The 18,297-nt window shown below is 46.6% G+C and overlaps 1 protein-coding gene across 8 annotated transcripts in view; it reads right to left on the bottom strand.

Annotated features, from left to right (window-relative positions):
* Positions 1–18,297, bottom strand: part of LOC144115175 (uncharacterized) — a 39,230-nt gene that overhangs the window by 10,738 nt on the left and 10,195 nt on the right. For 2 of the 8 annotated variants that reach the window (XR_013311296.1, XM_077649400.1), the window contains exons 4-7: positions 17,975–18,042; positions 12,300–13,483; positions 8,677–8,878; positions 686–917 (exon numbers count right to left, since the gene is read on the bottom strand). Coding sequence is in view for 7 of the 8 variants with exons in the window: in XM_077649400.1 (XP_077505526.1) it covers positions 686–908 (223 nt within the window). In the remaining variant the exon portion in view is untranslated. Of the gene's footprint in view, positions 1–685; positions 918–8,676; positions 8,879–9,600; positions 9,619–9,651; positions 9,789–12,299; positions 13,484–15,677; positions 15,761–17,974; positions 18,043–18,297 lie in introns of those variants that run through there. The other 6 variants (XM_077649396.1, XM_077649395.1, XM_077649394.1 and 3 more) reach the window with 6 other exon arrangements.

Here is an 18,297-nt window from a genome sequence, read left to right as displayed (position 1 = left end):
CCTATACTTACAGCGACATGTCGCCAAACTGTGAACAAAATAAACTCCCTTCTTGCTCTAAAAATGTACCACTAAAGTTGGCTCATTGCCCAACTGAGCGATCGTGAAGGCAGTGAAATTAGCGATGCCAGCCACTTTTCATCTCCAGGGCACATTCGACAAACACAAGTCAGCCTGTTAAAGCGCCTTAAAATATTTTGTTTCGACATATGACTCCAGAGGTCTGTGTTCAACATGCGTCACTTCCAAGGGTAGCTACTCGTGTTTATTTCCTTCAATCTCATCTTGCAGTGCATGTGATATTTCAAATAAGTCAGAGAGAAACCAAGGATGTTTATAGCAGTAACCTAAAGAGGTTACTGGGCTTGCTCTAAAATAATTACTTTATTATTTTTCTACGTAATGTTGCTTGAGAGTTGTGCTGAGAGCACATTGTAGAAATGAGTGAATATTTGTGCAATCCAGGCATTGAATTGATAACGCTTTTGCATATACCTTCAAGGCCCAGCACACTATTTGGCAACTCAGTAGCTGTGGCGTATTAGTTGGAAACGCTGAAAAATACTCCTTTGGTGATAATAAAAGAAAAATATTAAATTAAAATGAGGATATGTTTTGAAAAATTATTAGACATATTTAATGCCCCGAAGTTTATTCCAAACAGGTGCCGTTTGTAGACACTCACCTGGCGCGTCGCTCCAGTTGGGGGTGAATAAGCCGGACAGGTTGAGTCGATACTTGGGCACCACGACCAACGGGTCTGCTCGGGGCGCCAGCATGACGGCTTCCTGAAGTCGCGGCTTCTTGCCGATGAGGAACAGCACCAGCGCCAGCCTTGGGGCTAAGCCAAGTTGCGGCATTGAGATACTCTCGTGTAGGCGTTCTTTATGCCGCTTGCAGGTAGCCATCTTGGAGTGCTGCATTCAGGTATACCATAGGAAATGTTACGTAGTAAAAAAGTAATTTTAGAATTAGAAGCCGTGTTGTGCATGCATAAAATCACGTATTGCCCACTAAAAATTCTGTAGTAGCACACAGTGCTGCTGTAAAAAAATACAAGATTGCACTTATGTCTGCTTAATAGCAGAAATGCTATTAATAGCCTTAATAGCCTTTCTTTCCTTTATTTCTCCCTCCATTTTTCATTGTTTTTATTTTTGTTTCTTATTATTTATTTCAATTCTTACTTTTCTCCCTCCATTTTCATTTTTCTATTGCAATCACCTTCATTACTATGGTCACCACTATCATCACCATTGGTATCACAGACTATCACTATCATCATCACTGTCATCTTCACTATCACTATCTTTAGCACTATCAGTAGCTATCATTACCACTATAATTATCACTATTTCTAGAACTATCACTCTCCACAGCTATCATCACTATCATTACCATCAATATCTCCAACACTCTCACTATCAGTAATTGTCATTATCGCTATCACTATTTTTTACAATCTATTTACGGTCACTAATATGATTACATATATGTTTCTTAACAAATGTTGCTTATCAACTTTTACATTTTATTTTAATTACTGTACAACTTATGATTGACGCCACTCATGAGCCAAGAAAGGCTTATGCCTTAAAAATAGCAGACAGTTTAGCATGACTCCGTGTAGAATAATGCCGCCAGGTGTCCCCGGGCGGCGCCTTGAGGACAAAGAAGTGAGACGTGAGTGAGCCCTGTGCTGGCTCACTTCGATGAGGAGGCTGCTACCAAGATACACACCAACGCTAGCAACATCGGGCTTGGTGCGGTCCTCGTTCAACATCAAGAAGGCGTGGAATGTGTGATCGCGTATGCGAATTCCACACTCTCATGCACCGAAATCAACTACACCTCGGAAAAGGAGTGCCATGTTTCTTAGCAAATGTTGCTTATCAACTTTTACATTTTATTTTAATTACTGTACAACTTATGATTGACGCCACTCATGAGCCAAGAAAGGCTTATACCTTAAAAATAGCAGACAGTTTAGCATGACTCCGTGTAGAATAATGCCGCCAGGTGTCCCCGGGCGGCGCCTTGAGGACAAAGAAGTGAGACGTGAGTGAGCCCTGTGCTGGCTCACTTCGATGAGGAGGCTGCTACCAAGATACACACCAACGCTAGCAACATCGGGCTTGGTGCTGTCCTCGTTCAACATCAAGAAGGCGTGGAATGTGTGATCGCGTATGCGAATTGCACACTCTCGTGCACCGAAATCAACTGCTCCACCTCGGAAAAGGAGTGCCTCGCTGTCATCTGGGCCACGATGAAACTTCAACCTTATATCTATGGTCGTCATTTTAAAGCGGTCACTGACCACCATTCCTTGTGCTGGCTTACCAATCTCCGGGACCCATCAGGACGCCTAGCACGCTGGAGCCTTCGCCTTTAAGAATTTGATTACACGATATTGCCTATAAGCCCGGACGTAAACACGAAGACGCCAACACGCTCTCATGCGCAGCCGTCGAGCAAGCTGATGACAGCGCAGAGGATGACAATCGTTTCCTAGGCGTGATCAGCAGTTCGGACTTAGTCGCAAAGCAGCGTGCTGACGCTGACCTGCGGTCTGTCATGGATCACCTGGAGGGCCATGCTTCTAACATACCTCTACACTTTTCCCACCACTCGTCCTCTTTTTGCATTCACAATGGCGTACTGTTCAAGAAAAACACCTGCAACGGTGACCGGCCCTACCTCCTAGTCCTGCCATCAGATCTACGCGACATCCTTTCGGCGTGTCATGATGAGCCCACCTCTGGCCATTTGGGATTTGCACGCACGCTCGCTCGAGTGCATCAGGGCTATTGTTGGCCAAAACTTGCAAAGACCATCCACCGCTAGGTCAGAGGTTGCCGTGAGTGCCAGCGTCGTAAGTCACCACTGCTCAAGCCCGCAGCTCCATCCAATTGCGCCACCTCGCACACCTTTGGACCAAGTCGGCATTGATCTTCTGGGCCCATTCCCTGTGTCGTCTTCTGGCAATAAGTGGATTATAGTTGCGACTGATTATTTGATGCGCTATGCGGAAACAAAGGCGGTGCCGCGCAGTACATCCTCTGAAATCGCGTGCTTCTTCATACACCACATTGCTTTACGAAATGGCGCTCTGTCCTCCGTCATCACCGATAGGGGCACTGCGTTTACAGCGCAGCTCATGCACGAGGTGTTCCAGCTGAGTCACACGAACCACCGCAAGACTACTGCATACCACCCGCAGTCAAACGGGCTCACGGAGCACCTCAACAAAACCTTAGCAGACATGCTCGCAATGTACGTCGATGTACAGCAGAAGACTTGGGACGAGATCCTCCCATATGTGACGTTTGCCTACAACACGGCGATTCAGAAAACGACTCGATTTACGCCGTTTCGCCTCGTCTATGGGCGTGATCTCCAAACAGTGCTCGATGCCATGCTTCCGTGCCCCCCTCACGACCAGGTGCTCACGCCAGACGCCGAGGAATTTACCCGGCACGCAGAGCAAGTCCGCCAACTGGCTCGTATGCACATCCACCGGCAGCAGGCAACGGATGCAGAACGCTACAACCAACAACATCGCTTCGTCGAGTATCATCCTGATGACAAAGTGAGGGTATGGACACCGGTACGTCGCCCCAAGTGCGCCCATGTTTTTGCTTCCTTTTTTTTGGATACGGAGGGGGAATAATGCCGGCAGGTGTCCCCGAGCGGTGCCTTGAGGACAAAGTGAGACGCGCGTGCTCTTTGGAGCTGGAACATTGCTTGATTCCTTGCGGCCTGTGCCTAACTTTTTGATTCTGAAACCCATTTGCGACAATATCACGTAGTATATAGTTATGAGTTAGGGTCCTCACGTGCAAAAGCCATTTGACATAAAAGGCCTTTAACATAAAGTCTTTCGGCCTAAAGAACGTCTACCTGAGGTATTGGAGTGCATCTACCCTAAACGCCTTTAGCATAAGGCTTTTACGTGAAAGACCTTTACAATGAAAGCACCACCGTGAAGGCCTTCATCCAAGTGAAGGCTGAGGCACACCGTAAAGGCAGGCCCTTACGGTGTGCCTTGGCAGCCAAATGAGGCCCATTTCACGAGCATGCGATTTTCACCTGTGGCGCTGCGCTTTCTGTCGGTCTGAGACTGGGGAGGGACATCGGTCTAGCTGCAGACGGTTTTGCGACATAGGGTCACGTGGGAGCTGTTGCCACGATGGAAGCAAAACTATTTATTTAAGCAAAAGCTTTACTATACTCCCCTCCGTCCTCAGCCGCTTTCACTTCGTGCTCCCCTACCTGAAACTCCAGGGCAGAAAAATCTCCAACTCGGATGCCATGATCCGAACAGCATTTAAGACAGCACTGCACATACCCCTAAATACCTCATCCAAAAAACTCCTCCAGCTAGGCCTATACAACACGATAGCTGAGCTTATCGAGACCCACCGACAGATACAATACATACGCCTCAAGAGAACCACCACCGGCCGACACATCCTACACACGCTTAGTATCAAGACACCAGCCACGGATCCCATACAGCTCCAGGTCCGCCACCACATTCACCGGGAGCTATATTTATTAAACCTCTCCCCAAAAATATGCACTCCACAAACCACAAACCCCGCCGCAGAGCTCGCGCACGTGCACTCCACAAACACTATGGCACGGAACCGGATGCCATGCAGGTGGATGCCTCATGCACGGGTGCTGACGTGTTTGTGGCCATCACGAACCCCTACCTACAACCGATTGCCATTCTTCACATATCCCCACTGCCACTTCGGAGGAGGATGAAGAGGCCACCATTGCCCTAGCCATCACGCGCACGGAGGCCCGGTATATAGCTATCGGACTCTAAAACTGCCATACTAAATTTTGCTCATGGCAGAGTTCACGCCCCTGCATTTTGCATACTGAAGTCGCTTGCCGAACACCCACCCCGCCACATGGAGCTCATATGGGTGCCTGCCCACTCCAGGAATCCTGGAAACGAGGCTGCCAACGCTTAGCCCGGGGTTCCTCAACCTGGCACCGGCGGCCTCCGATCTAGGGTTCTCACGGGAGCGCATATGTATTCATTAAGTGACAAGATGCAGACCTGCGAAGCCGGGTGTCGGCTCTACCCCCCGCCCCATCCCTCCCTCGAAAATTATCACCAGACACTCTGGAGGCGGCTCCAAACACGCGCGATACCCTCCCCTTATATATATACGCTCGCGCTATCACCAAGTCCACACAAACTCCTCCTGTACTCTCTGCCACCACCCCAAAGCCACTATCGATCATATCCTTTTCCTCTGCTCGGCGGATCCCCCCCACGGGGCCTGGAGCACTTACCACTTTAGAGGCTTGGGAAACCCTACTGCGCTCCGAGGACCCGCGGCTAAGCAAGCCACCGCCACAGGCCGGGCTACCATGCAGCGTCATGAGCCTCCGGGGCATGAACGTTTGAGTGCAGTGGGGCCGTGCACGGGCCCAAGGACCTGCGTGTCCTAAACTCCCCTCTGTCTATTAAGGCTTTCACCACCACCACCCCTACGCAGCTTCTTCGCCGTGCGCGAGTTTGAAGACCAAACCACGTGACAGCTATGACTTCACTCAGCAGGCGCCGCCGAAACCGAGCGTATTCACACGTCCTGCCTTCGAGAGTGCTCGTGGCGACGCAGCTTCCGGTTTTGCTCCGGTGGCCGCCGCCGATCGAGGAAGGGACCGTTCGTTCGGCCGGTACGTTCAGTCCTCCCCGGGAGATGTGGCCTTCGGTGATGCGTGGGGAGCAGCCCGCTGCCGTCTTTTTGAAGCGAAAAGCTTCACTACGCCAGTCAACTCCGCGCTTCGCGCCAGCCGGCGTATGTCAAAGCAGGAGTGACGTCACGCACGGCGCAGGTGGCGCCGCCGCCGACCCCGTCGCATTTCCTCTCTCGCTGCCTATCACTACTGCGCAGGCGAAACTAGTACCACCGAGCCACAAGTGTTTCGCCGTTGCGCTGCGCCACGTCTTTCCTCAAAATCCAAATTTCAATTTTCAGTTGTCTCTTTCCTTTTTCCCTCCCTCGATCCTTTATCCCTTCCTTTACGGCGGGGTTCGGGATTCCACCGAGATATGCGAGACTGCTACTATGCCTTTTCCTTTCCTCAAAAACCAAACAAAACAAGTGAGCCGACAGCGTTCATAAAGTTCATTGGCGTTGACAACTTTGCAAAGACCGTTCATTTTCACCAAAGGAACGTACGGCGCACAACCGGCTCTGTGGGCCAGTGGATACCTCAATCTCACTTTCGCATGGTATATCCGGGATTATCTGGGCTAATCCACAATTGTTTTTGCTGTTCCCCCTCTGGTTTCTTTTCTCTTATATCCCCTCCTATCGCGCATCTATTGTTTCCCCCTCTGTCTTTTTTTCGCCACAACCCAACAAGGGAGCATTGTTTTGGCCCCTTACTTCCTTTTCGACCCCTGCCCCTCTGTCTCCGCAGCCCGGCAGCGCTTCGCTCGTCCATGTCGGCGTCTCCCTGCTGCCCCACTGAATAATAATAATTAATAATTGGTTTTTGGGGAAAGGAAATGGCGCAGTATATGTCTCATATATCGTTGGACACCTGAACCGCGCCGTATGGGAAGGGATAAGGGAGGGAGTGAAAGAAGGAAGAAATAGGTGACGTAGAGAAGGGCTCCGGAATAATTTCGACCACCTGGGGATCTTTAACGTGCACTGACATCGCACAGCACACGGGCGCCTTAGCGTTTTTCCTCCATAAGAACGCAGCCGCCGCGGTCGGGTTCGAACCCAGGACCTACGGGTTCGAACCCAACCGCGGCGGCTGCGTTTTTATGGAGGTACAACGCTAAGGCGCCCACTGAATCGTGAATCCAAGAGCTGGGGTGGACTTGGGCGGATCGGTGACGTCGCTCAACTCCTTCCCACATCCATCCATGCCGATGTCCCCATGTGAATACCGCTTATAGGCCGTCGGCGTTCATGTTTGTTTGCGTCGGACTCCGATGATTTCGAGGAAAGGAAGGGTGCATATAACTGGATCCCTGGGTCAGTGGACGCCTCATTCGCGCTTTGAGGCACGTGGCCATGGTGTGAGAGACATGTGGCCTATATGTATTAGCGCTGACAACGTTGTGGCAGACACGAGGCACTGCAGCAATAGGCCGCAGCATTAATTGGCTGACCAACCTCTCGCGATCAGCCATTAATTTAATTGCCACCAGGCTGGGCACGCTGCCTATCCGGTGTGCGGAACGTACAGACGCCAAGCCGCGTCTACTTGCCCGATACACCACACCTTTCGCTCTCTTACCAGGTTCAGCAGTAGTTAAACTGCAGCTCATTTTTCTAATCAAAACATACGAAATATTAATGCCTTGCAAAAATACGCAGGTAATAATATCAGTAACATAATTCGTGTAAAGCTTCCGTCACGTTTATTCATGGCTTGCATATGCAAAATTGTCCCTCCGACCAAATTCGCTGGGCGCGCGTTGCATGTGAAAGCACTGACCGAAAATCGCGCTGTGGCGTCACCGACTAGGCCGACCATTTAAAGGCGAAATTAAGCCTTTAATGGCTCATAATCGCGGCCATGGATGTGTCCGTTACATCCAGCAACTGAAATTGAAAGTTGGTTTTTGTGGAAAGGAAAAGGCTCAATTGTGTCTCTCACATACAGGCGGAACCCTGAACCGCGCCATAAGGAAATTCGGGATAAAGGAGGGAGTGAAAGAAGGAAGAAAGAGGTGCCGTAGTCGAGGGCTCCGGAATAATTTCGACCACCTGCAGATCAACGTGCACTGACATCGCACAGCACACGGGCGCCTTTTGCGTTTCGCCTCTATCGAAACGCGGCCGCCGCGGTCGGATTCGATCCCGGGAACTCCGGATCAGTATCCGAGCGCTCTAACCACTGAGCAACCGCGGCGGGGTCCAGCAACTAACGAAAGCCTTTTCCTTCCCTTACAGCGCGGATAGGGTGTCCACCGAGATGTGAGACAGGCGTCATTTCTTTTCCTTAAATTGTCCAACGGGCAAGGCGTCGCGCCGAACGGGCGGTGGTGTTCCGTTGACTCCTTGGCAGTGCTGCAACACGCTATCGCATCCCAATCCAGACGCCTCTTGAACGCAGATATGGAACGATATGCCGCCTAAATGCTCTTTGTAGTTAGTCTTTAAACATCTTCACCACACATCAGCGACACAAATAGCAACACCGCGCTAAAGGCTTCTGCCTCACCGCAATTTAGGTCAACAAAGTGCACCCCTGAATTTTTTCGTTCTAATCGCAGCACGAGGAACGGGCCTAAGTGCCTATGGCGTCTGGATCCACGGTACGGCGTTGCAGCTTCAGTGTTGGCCATGGCGGCAACATTTTAATTGAAAAGCAACGTAGAAACTCTCGCGTTCAACGACCGAACTCGAAATCCTAGGAATGGTTGCGAAGCCGTCGATGACAGAGTGCCTCCACGTGAGCGATCAATTTCTGCCCACAACGCACTACAGTACATGACGCTCATTCGGTAGCTCCTGCGGGATGATGCGTCATCAGGAAAGAGTTTTTCAGAATCAGACCTAGGCGTAGCCAATTACAGAAAATACCACCGCGTCCTCCAGGGCCGCACAATGTGGTCAAGGCCACATACATTGCGCGGTAGTTTCGACGGCGAATGCGATAAAATAGACGAGCATTGCTCACCTCCAGGCTGTCAAGCAAGCTGGTTGAAAGCCGTTCCTTCGTATCGCGCAGAACACGAACGTCCGTCCAAGAGCAGCCCCTGGCCACGACCTCATCCACTCGCTACGTCAAGATGTCTGCCGTTCCGAGCGCGCAGTCGCGCGCTGTCACGCCGCGTCGTCTTTTATTCGTCACGTGCTGGGGTATAAATCTAAAATCACCGCTGAAACACAAGCAATAAAAAATGTCAATGGCCAATTTAAAAAAAAATTTTAGTATCAAATATATGAGCATTGATGAATGTAAAACGTGTTCAGAGCTTGTCTTTATTGTCACGCAGTAAGCCATAGATTAATATCCCGTTTACTCCATATCGTTTGGCTGGCATTGCGCTTCATGCGATAGTGTACCCTTTCCATTTCTGTGTCGTAATTTTGCACCGCGGTACACTGAAGACCGTTTGCCGTCGAGATAACTTACTGATGCTACGTATTTTGTTGCTTTCACCATCTGTGCTTAGCTGTATTAGATTTTGTCACATATGTTCATTTTCCTCCAATTGTCCCCCCCTCCCCCCTTTAATAATGCCCTTGTGATGCTGCAGGTACTGGTGTAAATAAATAAAATACTCTTCAGAAAACTGCTGGCCAAATAGGCATTACATCAGTCAGTCAGAAAAAAAACCCCTCAGCCTAGGGTCGCGAGTGCATAATACGAACCAGGGCAAGCTGGAGCAGAAAAGGAAGGAATTTCAGAAACAAAGGTTTCGAGGGGGGGCGTCTTCCTCTCCTCCCCTCGCGATGAATGATTCGTTCCTGTGGGCTGGTAGAGGCGGTCTCTTAGCTGTGAACGACCTATGCAATTAAGCAACTGCATACGCTAATAATAGTTAAAGTTGTAAAATGCCATACATACTGTTCGCCCACTGCAACGTGAGAAAATTACCTGTTAATCTGCACTGAACACCATCCACTCAAAAGGAGTCGTTTGCCAAACCTGCGTGGCACACTTCCTCTCGACTGTTACAAGACGTGACCCATTGTCATGAGCTGGCCGGGAGAAACAGCAGCGCTCCACTTCTGAGTAATTGAAACATCATGCTGTCCGTGATTGGCGACATCGAGTTACTCGTTCTGGCACATACAAAAAAAAATGGTTACTGAAATGGGCACCTTTAGGGAATTAATCTGCGCATTGTGATGCTGATTAGAGGAGAAAATAGAGTCATCATTTTAGACATAAGGTCATTTCAGAAAAGGTAGAAGACAGCATATCACCTGTTGGATCCGAATTCATAGCATCATTAATGGAAGACTAATGTCAAAAGGGCTCCAGTGTAACAGCATCATAAACACTATCAAAACACCTCATGCAGTTACACTGTCAAAAAAAATATTGGCCAGGGTTCAACATGGCTTGATCCCAGTTACACGAGCGAAAGTTCTGTTCAGCATGGTCACCACTGTCAAATCAAATGTCAAAATCAGGTACCCAATGGCCTGTCATATGATCATGTGGTGATACATAGCTTAAGCCATACCACCACGCAGTTAAGTACGGTTTGACCTTGTGAGGCATTGTAGGCCACTGTGTCATCTGCATCGAAATCAGAAAATGTAGCCCGAGGAGCGGAGCTCTCGCTTTAAAATAAAACATATTTAACGCCGGTTTCAAGTGTTCATAATTAGGCCCAAAAGGGTGCCTTGTGTTTTCATACAGGTTTTACTCTGCGTACTTCACAAATGAACCGCCCCGAAAATGAAAAAAATAAAAATAAGTGACCAAAAGATGTTGCCGTGAATCACATGCTATTACCGCCAAGCCAATGGCATTTTAACGCTTCTTACACCCACACAGCCATCAGGAAAAATGCATGCAATGGGTTCATACTTTGTGTCCACATCTAGTACTTTTCTTCAGCATTCTTTAAATTTACCATTATAACGCCTACATAATGCAACATATTGGTACTACCCGAGCTCTTCATAGCAGTAGACAGGCTGTGTGCACCTATGAAAAACATTTATTTACAGGCAAACCACAACTGTACAGAAATATGGAAACATTTTAATTATAAGAAGAAAACACACCCATAAACAAAGCACAAAGATATTCGCCAATGAATTCCTTAATGCCACCCAATGAACACTAATTCAAAAATTTCAAACAACTGAACTTATATCTACCTAAATTTTCAGAGCAAACAATAAAAAATTCATGCTTGTGCACCATTATAAACCAGCTTGAGGAGCGCTTCGACTGACACGTAACTCTCAGGGAATAAGTGTTCAAAGACATATAATAGCTTGTACACAAACTTAATAGCTTATGCTGACCATCCATAATCCTGACACTATGACAGTTGTGGAGTCAACTACAATGGCGAGCGTGCTGAGCAGTCATCCTCCCCCCACGAACAGATTCTCAGCATTTTCTTCCAAGAACAACATGCATAAAGCGAGTCCACACTTTACAAAAAAAAAAATTTCACATCAGTTTTCTTTGCTCAATGATCCTTACAAAATGCCAACATACTGCTCCTTAATGATGGGTGATATTACGCATGCTAACGGCGACAGAAAATAAAAACCAGCCCATATGGCAAGCCAGCGCCAGCTGTTAGTCCCTGAACCATTCCAAAGAAGTGATTGTGGTTTCAGAGAAAACAGCTCTAAGTGGCAATAAAAAACAATTTTGAGTTAAAATGCTACCTGTTAGAAAATGGAATGAAGGTGGTCAGGCCATGCAATTAATTCTGCACAAACTGCAACAAGTCAGCACAAAAACCACCAGCCTGGCTGGAACATAAGTTGACTATACATGGCAGAAAACACCACCACAACAAAGAGGAAAATAATAGCGCACTTCATTATGGTTTACAAACCAACGCCAAGTCAGAAGTAACATTCGATGCTACAGTCGAAAACATAGTATTTGTGTCAAAGTGAGCGACGCAACCCCTTCCACGACAGTGGTCCACCGCAACACAACACAAAGTATGCATTTATCTACCCCGCATGTGACATCTTGAAAGGTAGGCAGCTGTGCTAAGTTTACATATCTCCCGAGTCCGCAGCAACTAAATTCAAAAAGCCATCAAGAAAAATTTGCACGAGGTCACTAAAATACTTCACGGAGAGCACCCGGGCCAGTCCGTGCATGATTCTTTGCAAAACAAGGCGCAGGGCAACAGGAGACAGACAAGATGACACAGGCACAGCGCTGACAAATGACTGAGAAATTTATTGCTTTGCTTGTAATAAATAAAGGAAGCACCATCTAAAATACAAAGGAAAGTCACGGAATCGTCATCTGACCCATCTGTTGTGATTATTTATCCAGATAGTCAATTTCATTTTTCATTAATGTTAGTGATGATGTGCCTACGCAGATTGAACAATTCGTATGCATGATGTACGCCTCAAATATCTCGCTGTCATGGATCACAGGAGAACGCTGGGACTGAAAGAATAGACCGGACAACAGCTGAACGCACACGGACACGCATTTAATAAACCCTACACCACACAGGCACTAGCACACAAAACTAATTAAAAACACCAACAAAAAACAAAATCTGATGGTACTGGTACACACAATACTGGACTAGTGCGACACTACTAGCATTCAGTGTTAAAGCTCACAGTTTGGTGCTGAGGAAGTGTTGCGTGGGTCCAGGCAGTAGCGTCGGCGCTGAGGTGACGTTCGAAGTGTGAAGTGCTGGTGTCGGATGAACACCCGATCAAAGCACTGGTGGAAGCAACATTGGCGTTGACGTTGGCGTTGGAGGGACCACCAGGGCGATGCAGCTGGCACGCGGCAGCAGCGTTTGTGATACCCCTGGGCACAGGAGGTGGTTGCGTCAGCCACTGAATCCCCGGAATAGGCTCAGCACTGCTGGAGCAGCAGCCGGCGTTGCTCTGTCCCAACCAAAGTGTCCCTGACCATCAGGAGCCTCCACTTCTGTTTTCCACATGCGTATTATCATCCCTTCTAGCTTTAAAACCCTCGGCATTGATACGTCATCCTTTTCATCTTCTTCTCTTCTCCGTGAACCACCTCTTGCCACGCTCCCCGTCGAATAATTCATCTTCTTTGTTCTTCAATTGGCACACTTCATCCTTACCGTCTTCGTAGTCTTCTTTTCTCCTTCAAACTTCTTTGTCTCGTTTGGCCTTTTACATGTGACACTCTCAAATTAGCTTTCGATTATATTTCCTCATAATTTTACATCGTCAGAAATGTGTAATGCACTCACAGTCCGACATGCATCTTGCTTGCCTGCTAACATATCCTATCTCCACGTAGGAGACATGTCCCATTAGAAGAATGTTGACACACAAACCTGATTGTCCAACATATGGCGCTTCACATTACAGAATGATCTCCTAAACTACACCACTGTCACAAGCTATGAATTTGTTTCTGGGCTTCATCTTACAGCGGGCAGTTTTTGAGGCACCTTGGTTGACCATTCTGCACAACCGAGATAATTTGGTGGGCACGTTACGTACTAAGTTCACACCAGCCCGCCCGACCTCTTTTGTTAGCACGTGGCTAACACCATGCTCATACAGTTTAACAGCTAACTTCTATTCTTCTTTCTGCAGCCTAGTAGGAGTAAATCGAAAAATTTCTTTCATTAGTGGTGGTTCAACAGCGCAACAGCACACACAGACCACGTAGGCATGGTTGTTATCATAAAATGATGCCCAGTCTCTTAGCCCAGGCAGACAGATGTAGGGAAGCTGGTTTCCCGGACTCACTTCTCGTTTCGAGTGCAGACAAAGTCCGCCGTTCCCTGAAATCGTCTGCAAGTACCTTGGGGCTGGAAAAGGGTTCGAAGAAGGGACAAGGGTAGTGGTTATGCCATATGTCCACAAGCAGTCGCACCGGATTAAAAGGGTGGGGAGCAAGCATGGTGTAAAGGTTCTGTTCTCTGCACCTAACAAACTAGAAAGAGTGGGGCCGGCGGTTCAAAGAAGGCATGAAGGGCGCAGAAGAAATGCTTGCAGCATAAACCATGAAATAGATATGTTCCCTGCAAGACGGGTGTAGTGTATCAAATTCCCCTGTCCTGTAGCCTTACATACATAGGACAGACTTGCAGCTGCGTTAACGTGCGGCTCATGGAGCATGCTAATTCTTTAACGAAGAAACTAACCTAGCTAAACATTGTTTCACGTGCAAATGCACGCCGTTTTTTGATCACACTGATGTCCTGTTCGCTCATCCTGACCAGCGCACTCGCGAAGTAGCTGAGGCATTTCATATTATCAGAAAAAGTGAAGGATGCGTAAGTACGCCACCTGTTTCATTATCGCCTCGAGAAATCAATATGCTACATAGTGGGGAGCGGTCCAGCGGATGCAAACGTGCTTTTAAAGCGGATTTTACCATGTACTATCACTATGTGTCTTGTTGACATTGCGCATGTGCGCTGTTTTTTCCGTGACTGTACATATGACGTGCTTCTTCCCAATAAAAAATAAGTGTTAAGTTCAGCGCTGGTTTGTGTGTCTCGTCTCCTGCTTGGTCTGTGTGTGCTGCTGCACTGTTGAACCACCACTATGCATCACCAACTAGCCCAATCTGCAGTTCTTTCATTACCTTGAAGCCAAGGCAGCAGATTATGTCATGTGGAAACCAGCTTCACGTAACCTTCCTGTAATGCTTCCTGTAAGCTTCACGTAACCTTCCTGTAAAGACATGTTAACATATTCATCAGCGGCCACGAAGCTGGTAATAAGGGCTGTGCCTAGAGGTGCATTGAAACATGCCCTAAACAGATTGCGTATTCATCATAAGCTGGTAAGCATCGAGGCCCAACTGACACAGTTACGCGACCTGGTTTCCCCGATGACCTCATCTGTAGCCTTGGCTTCAAGGTAGAGAAATTTGCCTATCTACACCTACAAGACTGAGAAATAAGAATGAAAGGTAGATGTCATGCCATATTGTTACATGGCAGCCAGCAAAGGAATGAGCGCGATGAACGATAAACAAGAGATGATTTCATGGCTGCTAGCCTCGCGCGAGTGCTCCATCTCACACCACTGCCAGCTTCTTCTTCATGACACTACTCTGGGCCAGCGAACAATTCCTATGGTAAACAGAAGAAGACACCGACGAAGAAATGCGTGAGATGGTGATCGGCTTCAGCAACGGCACAACAGAAATGGCAAGGTGGTGAAGTGCTGGCTCCCACAATGAGATGAGAGAATGAGTTCCGGTCAACAAAGCTTCCGGGCCACAGGGTGCCATAGCCGACGGCCGTGGCCCCAGGACACACCAAATGACCTGGGCTGGGGAACGGTGTCTTCATGCTAGGGCCGCGTCTCGAGCCAGGCGGGTCATAGGATCTAGTCGCAGCAGCGCCTTCATTTCATCATGTCTTCTGGTCGGACCAGGGGACGGTACTAGGGTGAACGGCGAGGTTGGTTCAGGTCTGATAGGCTGTGGCACGGTCAGTAGATGCAGGCCAAGAACTAAACGGCCAACGACGACAGCTGACGCAGGATGCCGAAGCTCCAGGACCAGGATGCCGATGATATCCAGCACTTCCACCAAATGTTACATGGCACTCAGGCAGATTATGAGGTGTGATGAATGATGGAAAAGAGATGACTTACTGGCTGCTGGCCTAGTGCTCATGCTACGGCAACAGCCAGTATATACATACATATAATACACAAAAATACCTACACATAAAACTGTGCACTTGGAGGTCACAAATGCTAGCTGGGACATCACAATACCCAAAGCAAATAAGTCGGGTGAATTTGTTACTACGCAAGGGGTGCGCTTCGCTTCCTTTCAAGCATACATGCAAAACGTAGTGAGCAAAAGTACTAACTAGATAAATAGAATGAATCTTTTTGCATATATTGCTATTATAAAATGGCGTTAACAAATGGCCACATTCATCCTTTGGAGCAATGAGCATTTCATCCGCCGTTACACATGAACCATGAAAATAACAAGGAGCCAGATGAATGCATAAATTTTTCCCAGAAATTTACCAAAGGTACAAACAGCGATACCACTCCACTGGTCCAGTTGAGTATGCTGCTCAAGAGCAGCAGCATCCATATGGGATGAATGCCTGCAGCAAAAATTAGTTAGAAAGCAATGCAAGTTCCCACACAAGATGCAAAACTAAAGGCCGCGATATGGAACCATTACAATTATGATAGCAGAACAAATTGCATTCTACCTACACTGGAGTATTACTCGAGCTACGAAAATATAAATACTGCTTCAAAACAGCACACAATTGACATTTATATGACATTGGGCATTCCACGCCAACTGATCCAGGCTTAGCAATCGAACATATTCGATTTCTTTTTAAAAATCCTGGCTTATTGCATTACTACGACAAACATTATCCCACCTTGATTTTGGCGGAATAAATTTTCTCATGTTCTGGACACCATCTCACGTTTGGAAGCGGTAGCAAAACCTAGGCTTGAAAAAAAATCTGTAAAAATAAACATTCTTATGCATGACTGCAAAAATTTCTTTATATATATAAAAAACATTGCACATTCATATGCAGTAAATTGAACATACTTTCTTTTGAACAAAACAAAAGAAGGTGCTAAACATTGAATCCTTTATCAAATTTTTTCTTATTACAGTCGTCATTCCATCTTTCTAAGGTGTCCAGAAGGCAAAGAAGGAGATAAAAATGTTTCAGAGAGCAAAAGCATAAGACAAGTCAGCAAAAAAATTCTAAAGTTGAGAAAATTCCCATTTTGAGATATAGTCAGCTGTCAATTGCAAAATCAGGTCATCTTAGTGAAATTATGAAATATAGCAAGTTGCATTGCACCAATTAATGGCATCTATTGCTAGAAGTTTAATTAGAGCACATTTTCTTTTAATATAGAAAACAATTTGGCAAACTGAGCCTTTGCCTTCAACATCGACATTGCTCCGTGCTTCCTGCAACACATTTTGCCTCCGGCTGCAAGTATACAAAAACCAGCACTCCACTGCTCGAATACAATGGAGTGCTGGGCTTCCATACAGCCAGCTTTGGTAATACATACATCTGCTGAAGGGCCCGTTTACAAAAAGTAAAAATGAAGTGGCCGCATGGCAGAACGACTATTGTACCTCAACACAAACGGTACTGAGCTGCAAAGCACACTTTGCAGTCTGAGCAATCAGTTAAAATCTCTGCTACCATGAAAATGATTTCAAATGTTCAGCGGAACGGATTTTTCGCCACGTCACATTGTAGTCGTGTTTGCGACGGCATTGGTGGAACTATGAGGCCCTTGCCAGCAACAGAAAGTATTCAGAGGCCGTACAAAGGACAAATGCTGACCTTCTATGAGCTGTTTACGTGGGTGGAGTAGAGAAAACTATCGAGCGTGTCGTAGCGCTCCGAGCGCCCCAACAAATAATTCAAGAAAATGAAGGTGGACTCACTAGGCAGTTTCAAAAGTGCTATCATTAAAAGGAAAACAAAAGTTTCACCACATCAAGCCTTCATCTGTCTCTCAATGGTGCAACCTAAGAGATAAAAGCGACAAAATGTGAATGAACATGCCAGCAGACCTTTCAAAAGCAAAACATGAGGAGCATCCACTTGGAGCACCATGCCGCAAAGCTCATGTGTGTCCTTGATGCCAGCTATAGCGTGTACTGCAGGTACAAGCAAGCCGCGAACAATGCTGGGGTTGAACGCAGCGACTCTACTTGCAAACTTATTTTCTCGCATAAAACAATAATTGTTCCAATTACACTTTTACTCACTGTGCAATTGACAGCTGCATAAGCCTGAAAAAAAAATTTATCAAATTTACAATTTTTTTGCTGACACGCATCATGTTTTTCATCTCAAAAAATTTTTATCGGCTTCTTTGCCTTTTGAAAAAATCAGAGAAATAGCTGAAATGACTACTATGAGAACATAAATTGGACAAGAATTACAAATTTTCATATGTTTGTACCTTCTTTCTTGTTCTATATAAAGACTGAAAGAAAAAATGTTCGTTTAATTTTTTGGATACGAAAGCACAATGTCGTTTATTTATACGAAAAATTTTAAGTCATGCGTAAAAACGTTTATTTTTACAAGATTTCGAACGATTAGGCTCTGCTACCGCTTGTAAACTTAAAATGACGGCCTTGCCATGAAATATTTTTTTTCTGGCAAAAACAAGGTGGGAAAATCTGCGACAGTACATACTAAGAATGAGTTTTTTTTAAGAAATCAAACTCAGTCAAGCACAAAGTCTGGATCGTTTGGCGCGGAATGACCTCATTCAGTATAAGACAACAACAAAATACGCGGCCAACTTACCACCAGGTATATAGCAGCACTTATATGGGTCAAAATATTGGCCGGACTGCAAGAAACTTCTGTAATGCCTGAAAAATGACATAAACAAGATCTATAGACCAAGTGGCACACAAAATTAGAAGATAAATGTGAGAGAAGCAAAAAAAATTGCCTTTCATCTGACGCACATTCGAAAGAGTAATGCCAAGGAAACTAGACTTGAAACAAAAAACAGTGAAAACCACTAAAGATAGCGAGAAGTTAAGCAGTATGAGCATTCTAAATGGCAACAGATGCAATGCAGACATGTGTGACACTTCCCAATTTATGCAGTAGTGCACGGT

This window comes from Amblyomma americanum, chromosome 1 (assembly GCF_052857255.1).
Source record: "Amblyomma americanum isolate KBUSLIRL-KWMA chromosome 1, ASM5285725v1, whole genome shotgun sequence".
Lineage (NCBI taxonomy): Eukaryota > Metazoa > Arthropoda > Arachnida > Ixodida > Ixodidae > Amblyomma > Amblyomma americanum.
Note: the sequence above shows the minus strand (reverse complement) of the source record. Positions and strands in the feature narration are given on the sequence as shown.